Genomic DNA, 15,977 nt, shown 5'->3' with positions numbered 1-15,977 from the left:
ACAAATACTAATGCTATTTGTTAAAACTTATTGCATATAAGCAAAATTGAAAATAATTATAATTGCAATTTCTGGTGGTATTATTAATTAAGGATTCTAAACTTACTGAACTGATCCAGAATATAAGTAATATTTATATATATCGTATGTAAATATATTATAAACCTATACATAAATAAATTTATATTAAGTAACTGTACAATATACAAGTTAACTCATTGCAATATTAGATGTAAAAGAAACTAATTTAATTAATATAAAAAAGTTAATCTTATGCAAGATGCAGATGTCATCAAGTTATATATTTTATCATGTCAAATAAACTAAAAGACTAGCAATGAGAAAACAAATATTATGTCACAGTATTTATTTGAATTTACGGAAATAATTTTAATATTTTATGATTTTTCAACATTTATCTATGTGTGTGTGTATGTGTTGCATTGCTGATTAAGAAATTCTAAAACTGAAATAAATATTTAATTACTGCAATAACTTTCAAATTTGTATATACTTGATTCTTTTAAGCATTTAACAATTTATAACATAAAATGATTTTAATGTATTTTATGAAATTTATGTGAAATGACACAAAAAGTGATGTTTATCATTAGTAGTATTTTAAAATAGCTAATACAGAAACTTTTTCCATTTATACAACTTCGATTGTTCATATGATCCTAGAATTTTGTAAACAATGTGACAATTATTCAAATAATATTACAAACTAATTTCTACAAGCAACAATATTCATACATTTATCAATAATTATAAGAAATTTATATTTAATTTACACAATAATAGAAAATTCCGTAAACTCTGAAATAATCTAAAAGGACATTGCAACGAGAATAACATCCAATCATTTTAAATATACAAAGCCATCCACACTGTATCATCAAAATAAATAATTTCATCAGTTTCTTTCGATGATCAAACAGATAATTAACAATCATAGTATTTATTGCTATGACTGCTTCTGCTAAATATAGATTTAGTATCCATAACTAAATGTCCAGGCTAGAGCATAAAAATCCTAGAATGGTTATAGATGCTGCCACCGGGTTGACATAGGACTACTTGAAGATTCAATAGCCCTTGATATGGATTCATATAGCCCATGCCCTAACCACATTTGATTCAGTTGCCTGTATTTATCATGACACAGTCGAAGTGGATTCCCTCTTCGTAAACCTTGATCTGTTTCGCCATATTCGTCCAGGTAAGGCGGACAAGCAAACGATCCTCGATTCGAGATTCTTAGGAAAAGAATTTCACACTCTCGTATTCGTAAGAATAATCCTACTCCAGCTCCACATTTACTTGCGTGATATGTGCACGCACCGACCAGTGCATCGTTCAATTCAAATTGACAACAATAACTTTGAGAACATAACATTTCGCCACATACTAGGCACAGCGTCGGTGTTTTAGAATCTTCACGGACGCTATTTGGGCACGTAAACGACGATATCATGTTTATCAACTCACTATAATCTTCTGGAAGCTCCACTAATCTGTTAACTTTCAAAGGTTCTTTTATTATTGTGACTGTACTAGCACCAGATAGATGCATTTGAACAGTGGGATGACTTTTCCAAATATTTATTAATTTTATAATTATATCTAAATTTGGCTTTACTAATTCATCACATGTTGTCGGTAATCCCAAATATGCACAGATATTTTCATATGTAGCTCCATCTATTTTAGTTAGTTCTTCTGGTGCTGGAACATCACATATGTAATGAAAATAGAGAGCACAACATCTAAGAAAAGGCAAAGAAGCGTTTGTGACTCGTCTCCATATATTAGCAACTACTTGAGTGCCAACATTAATGTTTAAAACTTGAGCCAATGTTAAGATAGATTCGGAGAATGTATTTTCAGTTGTCTCTGGGTTATCTACATCCATCTCTTCATTAAAGTCTGATGTTAATAATATTTTTACTATTAGGGATATAAATATAAGCTGCAAGGCATAAAATTCAAATATTCCACCAGTAATGATTGATGGTACAGCCTTAAAGCTTGTACAAAAAAGACTAGGAAATGAATTAATTAAAGGAATAAGCATTCCAAATGGATCCCAATCGAAAATACTTGGGCCTTCAGGTGAAGTTTTTAACAATAGAGTTAAAAGAGAAATTGCATTATTTTGGATAATATCCCTATCTGTCCATGTCACTTTTGTACTAGTACGTAATTGACATTTAGATCCCAATACAGCAGAAATTCTTGCAAGTCCTTCTAGACTGTCTCTTTGTCTAGATGATAAAGCACCTAATAAAGGTTTGTTCATGTCACGGAGAAGAAATTCTATAGCATGAATACTGTATGCTGTTGATTTCCATGCTAATAATGGTACTCTTTCATCATCTTCATCTGGTTCGGTGCCAAATTCTTTTGTGTATATTGCTTGTGCAAAATGTTGAATTGTAGATATTAAATTTTCTGAAATGGATGGACCAGTTTGATTATAATTTAACTCAAACATATTTTCTACATTTCCAAGTTGATTACGAATAGCTTGTATATGACATGGAACTGGCATTATGCAATACCGACATGTCGGATCGTGTTCGTCTTGAATACATTTTGGTCTATGTAAATTATCACTTAATCCACATCTAACTTGCATTGTAATACTTAAAGCCTCCAACCATGTACGAAAATCAAGTTCAGGTTGATTTTGAGGAGTTGGTTGTAATGTTCTTAAAGCTGGTAAAAGAGGTAAAATAGTGTTACTGAGACATTCGCAAAGTGGGCAAAGATATTCATGTTTCTCCACATCAAAACTTGCCGGTTGTCGCAAACGGAATGGTCTTCTATTCTCTTTTGCAAGAACATTGTTAAAATATTCTTGCCAACAATTAACATGCATTACATGACCACAAGTACCAATATGTGGTGATGCACCGAGCTTTGCAGAAAGATATAATGGATCAGGTTCATTAGTGTTAGCCCTGTGTTGACAGAGAACTGTAGATTGTTGAATAAATGCAGCTAACACCATTGCTTGACCAGCTGCTGTTACAATTTGATCTTCCTGACACAAAATACAAGTTTTATAAGTTTCTTCACCGGATATTCTGGATGTTTGTCCAATACCAACAGCAACAGGTATTTTTTGAGGGCATTTTTTTGAATTCATACTAGAGTCTTGGTCATTAGATTTATTCACATCTAAAGCTGCTTCTTCAAATAATTCAGCGTTCTTTTTCATAAAATGTTTCTGCATAGCAGCCATTTGTGCCATTATTCTTGCTCGTTTTTCTGCTGCCATTTTTGTTCTCCATTCTTTATCAGTTTCAACATTTTCTGTACGTGATGCAGTAGGTGTTGTACTAACATCCATTGGAGTATTACCAGCAACTTCTCTGTATCTTGTTAAAATCCATGTTAATAAATCTTTATGAGCTTCTATACGTGGAGTACTAGATAAACCTTCTAACAATTTATAGATTTTCCACTTTGCAGCCCTTGTTGTAAAAGCAAAAAAAGGATAATAACCAGATTCTTGTTCTTGAAGAGCATACCCAATAAGATGTAAAATTTTATGTACTTGTGATTCTGAAAATCTACGAGGTTTACAATTAAGTGCTCTTTCTAATACAATTTGCATAATATGTAACATAACATCACATTGTAATAAATTAGTTACTAAACTAAATACTTCTGTTAATTTAGGAAGTTTAGGAGGTGGACAACATTGTAATTCTCCTAAAGCTTTTCTTCGTTTTCGTTGTGTTTCTTCAGAGTTACTTACTTCCTCTTTTGTATAATGATAAAAGAATACATTATATTCCGAATATAAGTGAGGTTTTAGTTCATATACGCCTTTCCCTCCTGATACTTGTGAAGGTTTTTTAAAATCTGCAATATCTTGTATTACCTTTTCCATTTCAGTTTCCAAATATGTATCATCTGATAATGTTTTACTAAGCTCTGAATGAGAAAGAGGTTTAATACATAATTGTTGAATGATTTCTTTTTTCAAAATATCATCAGCAGTAACTTGTCCAACTCCAAGTACATATCTTTCTCCTATTATTGTTATAAGTAATCCTAGAAATTCTTCAACTAAAGTTTGCCTGATACTTTCATCTTCAAGATATTTGACAGCATTTACATCAAAGTCTGAACTTGCCCATTGTAAAAGATTAAATTTATTTAAAACATGGATCAAAAATTCATTACTTTCTATTAAAGATGCTCCGGCTTGAAGCAAGATAATATCTCTGTCTAACATTTCTGAACGGCATTTAACATTGTGATAAAAATATAACTGATTCAACAATGAATATCCATTCCTCTTCCACATACCACTATGTACTTGTGCAATCATTACTTGAGTTGCTAATACCGGTTCTATGATCTGTTCTAATGTTGGCTTTGTATGATTGATAAACTCTGCACACTGAAAATGTAAGTCATGCATTTCAAGATATGGAAAAAGACCTGCTAAAAATCTGGAAAGTGGGAGATGTATAGATACTGGTTCAGATGATACATCATATTGGAGACATGTTGCACTATGATCTGCTAATTCTCTCACTTGAGGTGGACCAATCTCATGTCCTGGCTGTTCATATAGCTTTCTTAAAACTAACCGAAAAGCTTTTATTAGAACAATTTGATCTGAACCACACCATTGTAATGCAAGACTAATAACTGGAGATAGTCTAATATGTAAATTAAATGCAGATTCCCACTCAGGTTCATATTCCATATGCTGACCAACTTGTCTCACTACAGAATCCATGCATTGCATACTGCTAAGTAATGTGAGCAAAAGTGAAAGTCCTTGTAAAAAGCTTTTTCTTAATTCATCAGTCCAAACATCTGGCTTGGAGCTTAGTAAATATCGTAAATCTTGGAGCATATATAGAGCTCTTTTAAATGAAGTATTAGGAGTATCTCTTTCAAATTCCAACTTTCCTGCTGCATTACATCTTCGTGAACTTTCCGAAATAAACGTGTTTAATAAGATAAACAGTACATCATGATGTGCAATAAGATGATGCGCTAATGTTGGAACTGTAAATAATTGTACAGAGAATGAGACAATAGAAAATGAATGATCATGATCATCTCTTATGTAATCTTTCATAATAGAACCATAATTATATGTAAAAACAATTGCTAGAGCTCTTTTGCTTTCATATTCCATAAGCATTCCAGACATTAGTAATCTGTGCCATGCTGTTCTTGCAGATTTCCATAACTGTGAATCTTTCATAAGTATACCTTCTACAATGGAAATAACTGGTAATTTTGTATTGAGCGCAACATTACTGAAAAGCACTCTAAAACTTTCACAGGGATTTATAAATTGTTGTAACCAATGTAAAAGTAACATAGCAAATATTTGGTGAGCAATTACATGAGCATGAACTACAAGTACTTTTAATGCTCGATTGCTATGTCGTGATGTAAATTTTTCAATATCATTCTGTAATTCTTTACACTCATGGAATTCTGCACATTTTACAACAGCTCTACCATCCCTATCAACACTTGTTACAAACTCTAATGCGTCTCTTTGTGAGCAATGCATAACACGTATAAGAGTACTAATTACTTGATCAAATGTATGAGTCTCATCATTGAAAAGAACTGTACAATAATCTCCTATACAATAATCATCATCCGCTGTATTATTAGAACACAAATCAGGAGGTAATCCAATTGTATGTTCCAAAGATAACATTGTATGGCAATATCTTAATATTGCCTCAAAAGTTATTACTGCTCTTTCTGCTATATCTCCAGGTAATTTATTTCCACGAGATTCTTTAGCTTGTATTCCAGCTAGATGTGTGTTACAAAATGGTTCTTTTTTCCAAGCTTCTATATCTCCACAATCGCAAAATCCTCCACCACTAGAAGTACCCATTCTATACTTATGATTACGATGAGCTGATTGCTTAAAACAATCTGCGCACAAGACACATGTTGAATCCACACCACACTCTCTACAACTATATGTAGCCTCACCCATTTTGAACACTTTACCGCATATCACATTATCCATTTGACTTAGTTCTTTTAGTACAATATTTGGATCTCCATTACAAATAAATTCTTTTAAAGTATTAAAAAGTACTTTCTTTGCTGCTTCTTCATCAAAAACCCAATCTAGACAATTGGTATTTCGTTGTGGACTATATATCCGTGGAACCCAGACTCTCCAATGCTCATTAAAATGGGTACATGACAGTATTCCTTTATTCATTTTTTCCATCCATACATTTACGCATGAATGACTAAAATTTTGGAAAGTAGACAAAGATGGTGGTGGCTCCATATCTTCAGTATTTTGATATAGATGTTCTTGTAAATTCTCACTACTCATTATTGTAATTTAAATTGCCAAAACAATGTGTACTGAAATGATAAATATTGTGGATTAAAGTTTCATGCATATTCTTTAATATTAAAAGTTCTAATATTAAATTTAATATACTTTTACATTTAATATAATTTTATAATTAAATATTTATATTATATTGTAATTTATGTACATATATGTAAAACATAATGAATTTTCAAATTTTATTTTAAAAACATAAATTTGATAAAAGTTATACTAACCACAGAATCAACACAGTTCTTGATATAATGTATCAACATAAAGTAGATGCATTGTACATTGTTCTTTACATTCTTATTTGATCCAACATGTCAACATTGAATAGATCAAAATCATTCACAGAATTTTATTACTCAATGTATCTTAGTCCATATAAATTATGTGATTTGATACAATTTCACTACTTCACATAATGTTCTCATTTCTATTCAATCATTATCTGAAAGTGATAGGTTACCAACGATTTATAGTCCATGAAATTTCCATACGGTATAACAGTATTCTTCAATTACAAAATTGCACTTAATCTTAACTGCCTATTCATCAAATCAAATGTCTAAATAATTCGAGAAATCGAAAACTTTTTAGTTTCGTAATAGACAAAAATTAAACACTATGTTACGAAATTTTATATACTACGCAGAGCGAACAACATTTCAATTTAAAAGACTATTTTATAGGTGTAGTTAAACTTTTCGTTAAATCGAACTATTTTTAACTTTCTTTGAAGACGATACTTACTATTATGATGACCAGGCCAAGGTTAATAAAAGATATTGAAAAGTTCTTTGTTGCACAAAATCTGTATGTGATCCTTCAACTACGTGCGTCACAGTGCTTGACAGCAGTCGCTTTATGATAATCGTTCGCGTTAAAGACGTGGATATTCGATGATATCAGTCAACCAAGTTTTGACATTTCAAAACGAAATGATAAGCAATACTTTTACACAGTTAAATTGAACAATGCACAAGATGGCCTATGAAGTTTAGAGACTGAAGTCATATATATGTTAGATATGCTTCCGTTTTAATATTTGTTCTTGACTGCAGCGCTCAAAAAATTGGCTAGAAATATATTAAATATTTGGTAATAGTTAGCAATTTGGTCAGTATCTCCGATTTTTTTTAAACTTTAATATGTTGAAAGGGTTATTTAAATGAACAAAATATCACAAAAAAAGTGTTGCAAACAATATTAATAAGTATTTTTAATTTTACTCTATTTTAGAACTAAACTTATATCTAACTTTAATCTAGCAAAAGCCCCAGAAAATTTCATTTTTATTTTGCGTAACACTCGAATGTCACTAGTTGGCAGCCAATAATTGCAATCAAATCCTATTTATATTTACTACCTTATCTCGTTGGACAGACTATATTACCTTTTAGTTTCTTTTACGACTGAGTAATATAAATTTAATTAGTTGGCAACAGTAAATCATTAATAGGGAATTTGCTCGTGTAAAATCAGTTGGTCCGTGTCCTTTTCAGTTCATAACGTTGTTGCAGAAACACGTGGTGAAGAGTGTGATTATTGAATTTAAAGCGAAGTACGAAAGTAATTACGTAAGTAAGGGTGTCAGACTAAATATTAAATTATATTCTATATGGGTATAACAGAAGGAATCATTTACTTTTACTTTATTTTATTATATTAGTATGTACACTTATGTAGCATCAATTCGCATACTGATAATATTCATTGTAACTATTTAAATATAAATGGAGTAACGAATATAGTATAATTTAATATTAATTGTTTAAATTTTTCACTTGCTGTCTATAGATTAAATTAAAGATTGTTAAAATTAAACTGAAATTATATGTCAGATAAACGTTGGTAAACAGTACTAGAATGTGTATATTATATCCTGTAACTTGTCATATAGCATCTAAATACCAACAAGTAAAGTTTCATAGAGTACATGATATTTATATTTTCAAGTTAAATCTAGTTTTTATTTAAAAATTGAAGACATATAAATTTCAAATCAAAATATAATTATTTATTGTATTGCACCATATCGTGAAAGTACCATAGAACATTTTATTTGATAATATAAATCTAAAAAATAATCTAAAATTTATATTTTATAATAACTTAATTCTTTTGCAGAATGCCTCTTGCTAAAGATTTTCTTCATCCAAGTCCAGCTGAAGAGAAAAGGAAGCACAAGTTAAAAAGACTTGTACAAAAACCAAATAGTTATTTTATGGATGTGAAATGCCCTGGATGTTATGCCATCAAAACCATCTTTTCACATGCACAGAGATCGGTAGAATGTGATGGATGTCGTACAATATTATGCACATCTACAGGTGGCAAAGCACGTTTAACAGAAGGTTGCTCATTTAGGAGAAAGGTCCAATGTTAATGTAACCACGATTAAGGCAACATAATGATATACACAGACATTTCTCTTTATATTCAATAAATAAACAGAATTATTGTAAAAATTAACAAAATTAATTTTATTTATTATATCCCAGCTTTGTTTGTGATAAGAACTGTAAAACAATCTTATTCTTCAATAATTTTGAAGCTGAAGCATATAGTTTAAAAGAAAAAGAGTGAGCTTAGTTATACAGGGCGGTTGGTAACTGGTGGTACAAGCGGAAAAGGGGTGATTCTACGCGAAAAAAGAAGTCGAAAATATAGAATAAAAATTTTTCGTTTGAGGCTTTGTTTTCAAGAAAATCGATTTTGAATTTTCGCTCGGCACGCGTGCACTTTATCATGTCTCGTTATAACGGATCTCACTGTAGATCGTTGTCTCGATGGAAAAATTTAAAAGAAAAAAAAAATTTTTTATCCTATATTTTTGACTTCTTTTTTCGCGTAGAATCACCCCCTTTCCATTTGTACCACTAGTTACTAACCACCCTGTATATAAAATACATTTCGCCCGTCCCCTTCTTTATATAGAAAATGCGATAAATATAGGTAATTAACACAATTTTTTTTTATTTTGAGTTACATCCATTTATGATAAGTTTAACAGTATATTAAATTTGTTATTTATGATAAAATACGAACAAATATTTTTAATAACTTCTAGCTGGATAAGTTATATGCAATAATACATAAAAATGATTTATATAAACAAATTATTGGATTAAGGCGTGAAATATGATATAACTTAATGTCAAATGGTTTAATTTACTATTTAAGAATGCAGGATTGCATTATACGCTTGAAATATGCCTGGTGCCACTTCTACCGAACGAGACTTCAAAGATAACTGTAATTGAAATAAGTTGATTATTAAACATTTTAAAAGATAAAAACTACAAAAATTTAGATCTAGGTTTTAACTTACAGTAACATCAGGATTTCCTGGTTGAATTTTCAATTCATTTAATACCCAAACAGTATTTGTTAATTTAAGAGATTGATATAACATATCTTGCCCTTCAACATTTCTTTTAGCAATTGTAAATACATTATTCTGTTGCATTTTTTGTACAACTTGATCTGCCGTCAGCATTACTCCTTTTAATGTGTATTGTACCTGAAATATTTAAATGTTTCCACTTATTTAAAAAGTGCTAGAGAATTTAATGACAATATAGATAAGGAAACTAATACCTCATTCTGTGCTGGTATATCTTTCCATGTACTAAGAAATACTCTTTTATCTAATTGTCCATCTTCTGCAAAATATACATTCATGGGAACAATACAAGCAAAATAAAACACATCAATATTATTTTTTATTGCGACTTGAAGATTATTCAAAGGATCCATTCGTTGCACTGCACCAGCAGTAGATAATACTACACTAGTATCTATACTAGCACCAGGATTTAAAGGACTTGGTACTTGCAATGATGCAGCTGGTATTAAACCAAAACTGTTTTTGTTTAATTGTATTGCAAAACAACCCATAGGTTGCATTGCTTTATTTGTAAATGTCATATCCATACTAATTTGTCCATTTCTATTGTAGAATAAATAAAAATAAATTTTTATTATAACATATTAGTCTTACTCTCATTATAAAATAAATAAAAATATATATAATAAATAAATAAATATTTATGTCTTTTGTACTTACTTCCTTGAGAATGTTCCCCATATGTCAAATCCTTTGCCTTTTTCAGCAGGTAACCAATTAACTTTAGGTGCTGTATAAGAAGTGGGACCTTGATTAAAACCAAATATGTCACCAAGAAGTCCAGTAGTAGTTTGAGACACAACAGGTGCACTACTTCCAGCATCAGTCCCACCCAAAATTCCATCTAAGCCACTTCCTAATAAGTCTAAACCCAATCCTGATTGAGGAGCTGGTGTTGGAGTGACCATAGTTGAACCACCTACAACACAATTTAATGTAACACGATTTATAAGGTCAATGGAAATACTAGTAAGCAATAAAAGTTTTGTGTACCAATATCCATACTAAGAAGATCGCCTATTAAAGAATCTTGAGCAGGAATAACTTGAGCATGAGGTTGTGCACTATGTTGAGTTGAATCTTCACTTGAATTACTTCTAGCAGGCAATGATCTCCTAGTACCTGCTGCTCTACCTTCAACGAAAGCAGTAGGTGGTTTATGATATACAGAAGCTAAACTTGAAATATGGCATATTAATTCATCTAGTAGTGTTGGTTCTAACAAGTCAGTTTCTTCTGAAATAAGAGGCTTCTCAGCAAGTACAACTTCTTTGGCAGCTGCTGGATCTGTACTAAGCAATCGCCAATAAATAAATCCTCGATCTCGTAAATCAGGATTATCAGAATCTTGAGTCGCTAAACTAAGAACTTGTTGAACTAGTTCTTGAGTATCCGTAGGTCTTTTAAGGAACAATTTAACAATTGCTGTGAGTAGTTGCAATTGAACTTGTGTATTTTCATCATGGAATCCTTCTAAGAAACTTTCAAGTAATTCATCTGCATTATCAATACGTTCTGCATATTCTCCAATAATCCATATCATAGATGCGCGTGCCTCAGGTTCATCAAGTGTATCCAAATTTTCACAAAGAGTTGAAATAATACTTTCGTACTTGTTTGGATATTTCCGGAAAATGTCTTTTATAACAACAATTGCTTCTTGAACAACATAATTTACCTAATACAACAAAAATATGTATAAGAACATCCAAACTAATAATTATTGTTTTAAGTATATTTTGAAATACCTTTGTTTGTATGAGATCTAAAAGAGTTGAAACACATCGTTCAGCGGATGGTTCAACTTTAATGGCACAACGACCAATAGCTCTCACAGCTTTTCGTACAAAATCCACATCAACTTCTGTAGCATATTCTTTCAGTTCAGATAAAACCTGAGCTATATTAGCTTGGGAAGCTAAACGAATCATAATGTCTAACTTTTCAAGTTTAACATAAATAGGATCGTTATATTTAACAAAGAAAACTTTCATTTCATGTTTTAAAATATCTGGACGTTTTTGTACAATAAGGTTTATATTTCGCAATGCTACATATTGCACCTCGGGTTCAGAGCTAAGTAAAGTTACCAGGGGTGGAGCTAATTTTTTTGTTAATGTGCCAACAAAATCAGATTCTGATTGTAACATTTCTATTAATTTCATTAGTACCTATATAAGAAAAGAACCTATTTTTAAAGAATGAAATAATCATTTCTAATGTTAACTATAAATATTAATTTTTCACTAAATATACACCTTAACAGCAGATAGAACAACTGCTGCATTAGCATGAGCTAAACGAGGAGTAATACGTTCACAAATGCTTTGTGCTTCACGATCATCTTTTGGTGAGTAATTTGCAAGGGAGTCTAAAATAAAAACTTGACCCCATTCTGTACATTCATTGAGTGCTGTTAATAATTTATTAATAGTCTGTGCATTCATTTCAACTAGAGGTTGTCCACTAGGACTTGCTTCGTTAATTTCAGATAAAGCAGCTACTGCATTTGCAACAACCTAATATAAAAATTGAATGGAATAATAAATAATGATTTTTATGTTGATACTAAGTGAGAAATAAATTTAAGTTATTTACCATGGGATTACTATCAGACAGAAGATCTTTTAATTGATCCAGAAAGCCTTGATCTTCAACTAATGCTGCGTTAATATCGTAAAGCTTGGCTACGCAAACAGCTGCAGTTTTACGAACATATGGATCCTCATCCTTCAGGCATTTTCGCAGTGGTTCACAGAGGTACTCAGTAATCTTGTCCACGCGTATACAACCCATTGTGCGAACTGCTAATGCTCGGATCAACGGATTTGGGTCCTCGCAATCCTGCGCAAAAATCGGGCAAGCCAGGGATTCAAGTCTAGTCACAGCAGTGGCTATCTATCTCAACCCATGAATTTTAACGAAGTAGAAAGTGGTATGGTACCTTTGTCATCGGAGATGTCGCTAGCTCCTTTTGCGTGTCAGAACGAAAAAGGTCAAATTGGTCACCGTCACCATTTTGATTAATTGTTAAATATTATACTTATCAACCATTTAATGTAATATGATGCAGAACTGATCATTTTTTAAAGAGCACGAGATATTCATCTTAAGATTTTTCTGTTTATAGTTCTTTACTTTTTATAGCGATTTATAAATTAAGATTAAATTATAAATTTCACATTAAGAGAGTTCAGTGTCATGCACATAAGAATATGTTACATGATATTTATTCAAACATTTAAAAATGTATACATCAAAGTGTTCATAGTAATTGCATTATGAAATATTAATTTTAACACTGATTACATTTATCAATGAAGATTAAAATTTTGTATAAAGAACAAAACACTTTGCGTGCAGATAGTGTAAATATATGCACTGCATACAAGCAGCAATTTATAATGCAGTCATACATATAAAATGGACATTTAAGGAACTGGTTTATTCATGCTGTTTACACGGTAAACATTATATCTAAAAAATAAATTTTTGATTCTACTATTGAGATTATTTTACATCTAATCTTCTTGTAAGACCAATTAAGTCCTAAATATAATTATATATAGCTGTGTTATTATACAACTTTTCTATAAGCTGTTTAAATATAAATAACATTTTTATGGCTTGTAGAAAAAGTTCCATGCTCAATTTTGAAAATCAGCATAAAATATATTAGTGCATTAATATTAAAAAAAACTAACACATATATTGTGAGCTCCTTCAGTGAATTTTTTAATAATTTTGCTAAATATTACAACTGTTATAATTCCATTCCTATTTTCAATGCTTAACTGAAGAAAAATACTGGAATTTGGTGGTAACAACTCACAAACCAATAAAAAGATTATTAATATATTCTTATGTAATTTAAGATATTTAAGATGAGTGCCATATTTCATTCAGCCAAATTCCAGTCTCGTGCCCTTTGAAAAATAAGCAATTCATTAAGAAAAAGAAATAATACATTCCGTCCCATAACGCAGACAGCTCTGTGCAAACTGATGTAATTTGCAAAGCACGGTCTGTACATGATGTGAGGCAGGCTGCAAAATTAATGTCAAATTTACTTGAAAAATTTTTAGAACTTAAAAAGAATTACTACACAAAGTTTTTCCAGCTTGCCTCTTTGCAGACAGAGACTCTCAACATCATCCAAGTGTCATTAAAATATATAGAGGGTAAAAGTGCATTAATAAAACATAGTAAGTATTTATTAAGTTTTTAAGCTACATTACCTTAACAAATGTGTTGACAGCCATAATGGCCATATCTGGTTGACTTTTGGCATAATTCATCAGGTACAAATACACTAGCTTTTTGAGTTCTAAGTTATCTGTTTGCATACAGTTGACCACGTCAGGGAAAAGTGCTGATACATCTTTACCCACTGTCATGGATGCAATTACCTAAACATAATTAATATTATATTTGAATAAGTAATAAATAAGTAATAAAAAAATATTCACAATAAAGTTGAAAATAACTATACTGACTGTGATTAATTGTTAAAATAATATTGCTATTAATTAAGTAAAGATACCACTATAATTTATGCTTAATTTAATAAAAATGAATATTTCAAGCAATTCATTGTAGATTTGTGTTCTTGTAGAAAGAAGATGCCTAAAATGTACTGTCTAATGTAATGCATATACTATAGTATTATTAAAATTTCTCAAATTTGAGAAATTATTGTATGCTTTTACTTCATCCTTTTCTTTGGTCAGCATGAAACAGATTTACCAAAAAAAATTGTATGTTTATAACTTATAAATGTCTAAAGCAAAATATTTTGATATTAACAATTATTTTTATGACTTACCTTTTATAAAAATATATTGCCTTTTAAAAGCATACCAATGCTGCATAAAACTACTCAACTATTCATGAAATATAAACGTTTAATTGAAAAAATATCAAATTGTCATATGTTTTGTTATTGCTTGTAACTTATTTCCATTTTATAGAAAATTATGAATAATTAGGACATTTTAACAATAAATTAACTCACCTTTTTCACAGCTTCTTTCTTTTTTTCCTTTTTGTCATTGTTCAACTCTGATTTAAGTTCAAATATCTCCCCCTTCTTAGTAGTAGTGAAATATTTTGAATCTGTCATTTTAGATTTTTGAAAGAGCTTTCCACAATAATATTGTTGATAATTAAATCAACACTCTGAAAACAAATAGCGATGTACTGCGAATGCAATAATATCGTGTGAAAATTAAATAAGGATTCAATATAGCAAACCATAGCTTGGATCAATGTTCAAGATATATGTATATATAGTAGCATTCTACTAAACTAACTATATGAGATATTTAGAATTTTGTCACCTTCAATAAAAAATCAAAGTATTCTTTATATTTTTATAAAAAATATATAAACTACCATATAATAACGATCCATAATTAAAAATCTTGTACACCCTTATTTTCTATATGCTTTCGTTTTACGAGGTTTATGAAATTCTAATCATTAACATTTACGACAATTGGTACGATTACTAAGAAATGTTACTAACAGAATATTTCCTTTTAAAATACCTTAACTATTTTAAGCAATCGAAAATATATGAGAAATTATCCACTGACAGAACATTGACAATTCTACGAGCAAAACGCCCTCCAATCATGGAGTAAAAACTCTCACGATCACGTTCGTATATGTAATACGTAACACAGATCCGATGATTTGTCAGACCTTCTGTGGTGGGAGACACGGTCGTATATGTACGCGGCGTGGTTTCATCCTATAGTCTTAAACCATAGACTACCTTGTATATAAGTAACGACTTTACTTTTTCTGTATGTAACGAGAACTAATAGATTATAAATTGATTTTTTATTTGGAAAATGTATAAATTTGAAATAAAAGTAAGTTGTTCTTCGAACAAAGACGCTTTAATAAATATGAAGCAATTTTTATTTTAATCCCCATTATTACAAAATTTGAAACACTACTTTTGAATATATATTTAAAATTCATAACAATATGAACAAAGTATCAAATGAATTGCAAGTACGTAATTTGTTTCTTTTATTAAATTTAAACATTCTGTTTATCTGAAAATCTATTCGTGGTATGTGCAACGCGAGCATAAAGAAGATTATATATTTCATATAAAAAGTGCTATAAATGCGAGAATAATTTCAACTAAAAATTAAAGATACAGGGACTTCTTTTAATTTTACTAAT

At 30.3% G+C, this 15,977-nt stretch overlaps 3 protein-coding genes across 4 annotated transcripts; 1 reads left to right on the top strand and 2 right to left on the bottom strand.

Moving 5' to 3' along the window:
* Positions 1-91: 91 nt before the first annotated feature.
* On the bottom strand, positions 92-7,380 carry LOC117210458 (E3 ubiquitin-protein ligase UBR2). Its single transcript, XM_033453493.1, has 3 exons — positions 7,118-7,380; positions 6,598-6,815; positions 92-6,390 (listed from the first exon to the last, which is right to left on the bottom strand). Exon 3 carries the CDS (start codon positions 6,356-6,358, stop codon positions 1,046-1,048), a length of 5,313 nt encoding a protein of 1,770 aa, XP_033309384.1. The 5' UTR covers positions 6,359-6,390; positions 6,598-6,815; positions 7,118-7,380; the 3' UTR covers positions 92-1,045.
* A 415-nt stretch (positions 7,381-7,795) lies between these two features.
* Positions 7,796-8,844, top strand: LOC117210457 (40S ribosomal protein S27). Its single transcript, XM_033453492.1, has 2 exons — positions 7,796-7,944; positions 8,495-8,844. Exon 2 carries the CDS (start codon positions 8,496-8,498, stop codon positions 8,751-8,753), a length of 258 nt encoding a protein of 85 aa, XP_033309383.1. The 5' UTR covers positions 7,796-7,944; position 8,495; the 3' UTR covers positions 8,754-8,844.
* Positions 8,845-9,317: 473 nt separating this feature from the next.
* LOC117210456 (AP-1 complex subunit beta-1) lies at positions 9,318-15,479 on the bottom strand. Of its 2 annotated transcripts, XM_033453490.1 has the most exons (12): positions 15,326-15,479; positions 14,791-14,954; positions 14,015-14,185; positions 12,721-12,747; positions 12,375-12,620; positions 12,035-12,295; positions 11,525-11,947; positions 10,770-11,454; positions 10,437-10,695; positions 9,968-10,319; positions 9,699-9,890; positions 9,318-9,620 (listed from the first exon to the last, which is right to left on the bottom strand). In XM_033453490.1, the coding sequence occupies exons 2-12, from the start codon at positions 14,896-14,898 to the stop codon at positions 9,546-9,548; spliced, it is 2,799 nt and encodes a 932-aa protein (XP_033309381.1). In that variant the 5' UTR covers positions 14,899-14,954; positions 15,326-15,479; the 3' UTR covers positions 9,318-9,545. The 2 variants fall into 2 exon arrangements, with proteins under 2 accessions (XP_033309381.1, XP_033309382.1); XM_033453491.1 differs by lacking the exon at positions 12,721-12,747.
* Between the last annotated feature and the right edge of the window lie 498 nt (positions 15,480-15,977).

The sequence above is a fragment of the Bombus bifarius genome, unplaced genomic scaffold, assembly GCF_011952205.1.
Source record: "Bombus bifarius isolate JDL3187 unplaced genomic scaffold, Bbif_JDL3187 scf7180000008203, whole genome shotgun sequence".
In the NCBI taxonomy this organism is placed as follows: Eukaryota; Metazoa; Arthropoda; class Insecta; order Hymenoptera; family Apidae; genus Bombus; species Bombus bifarius.
The sequence above is the reverse complement of the archived record's forward strand: the minus strand, read 5'-3'. Positions and strand labels throughout refer to the sequence as shown.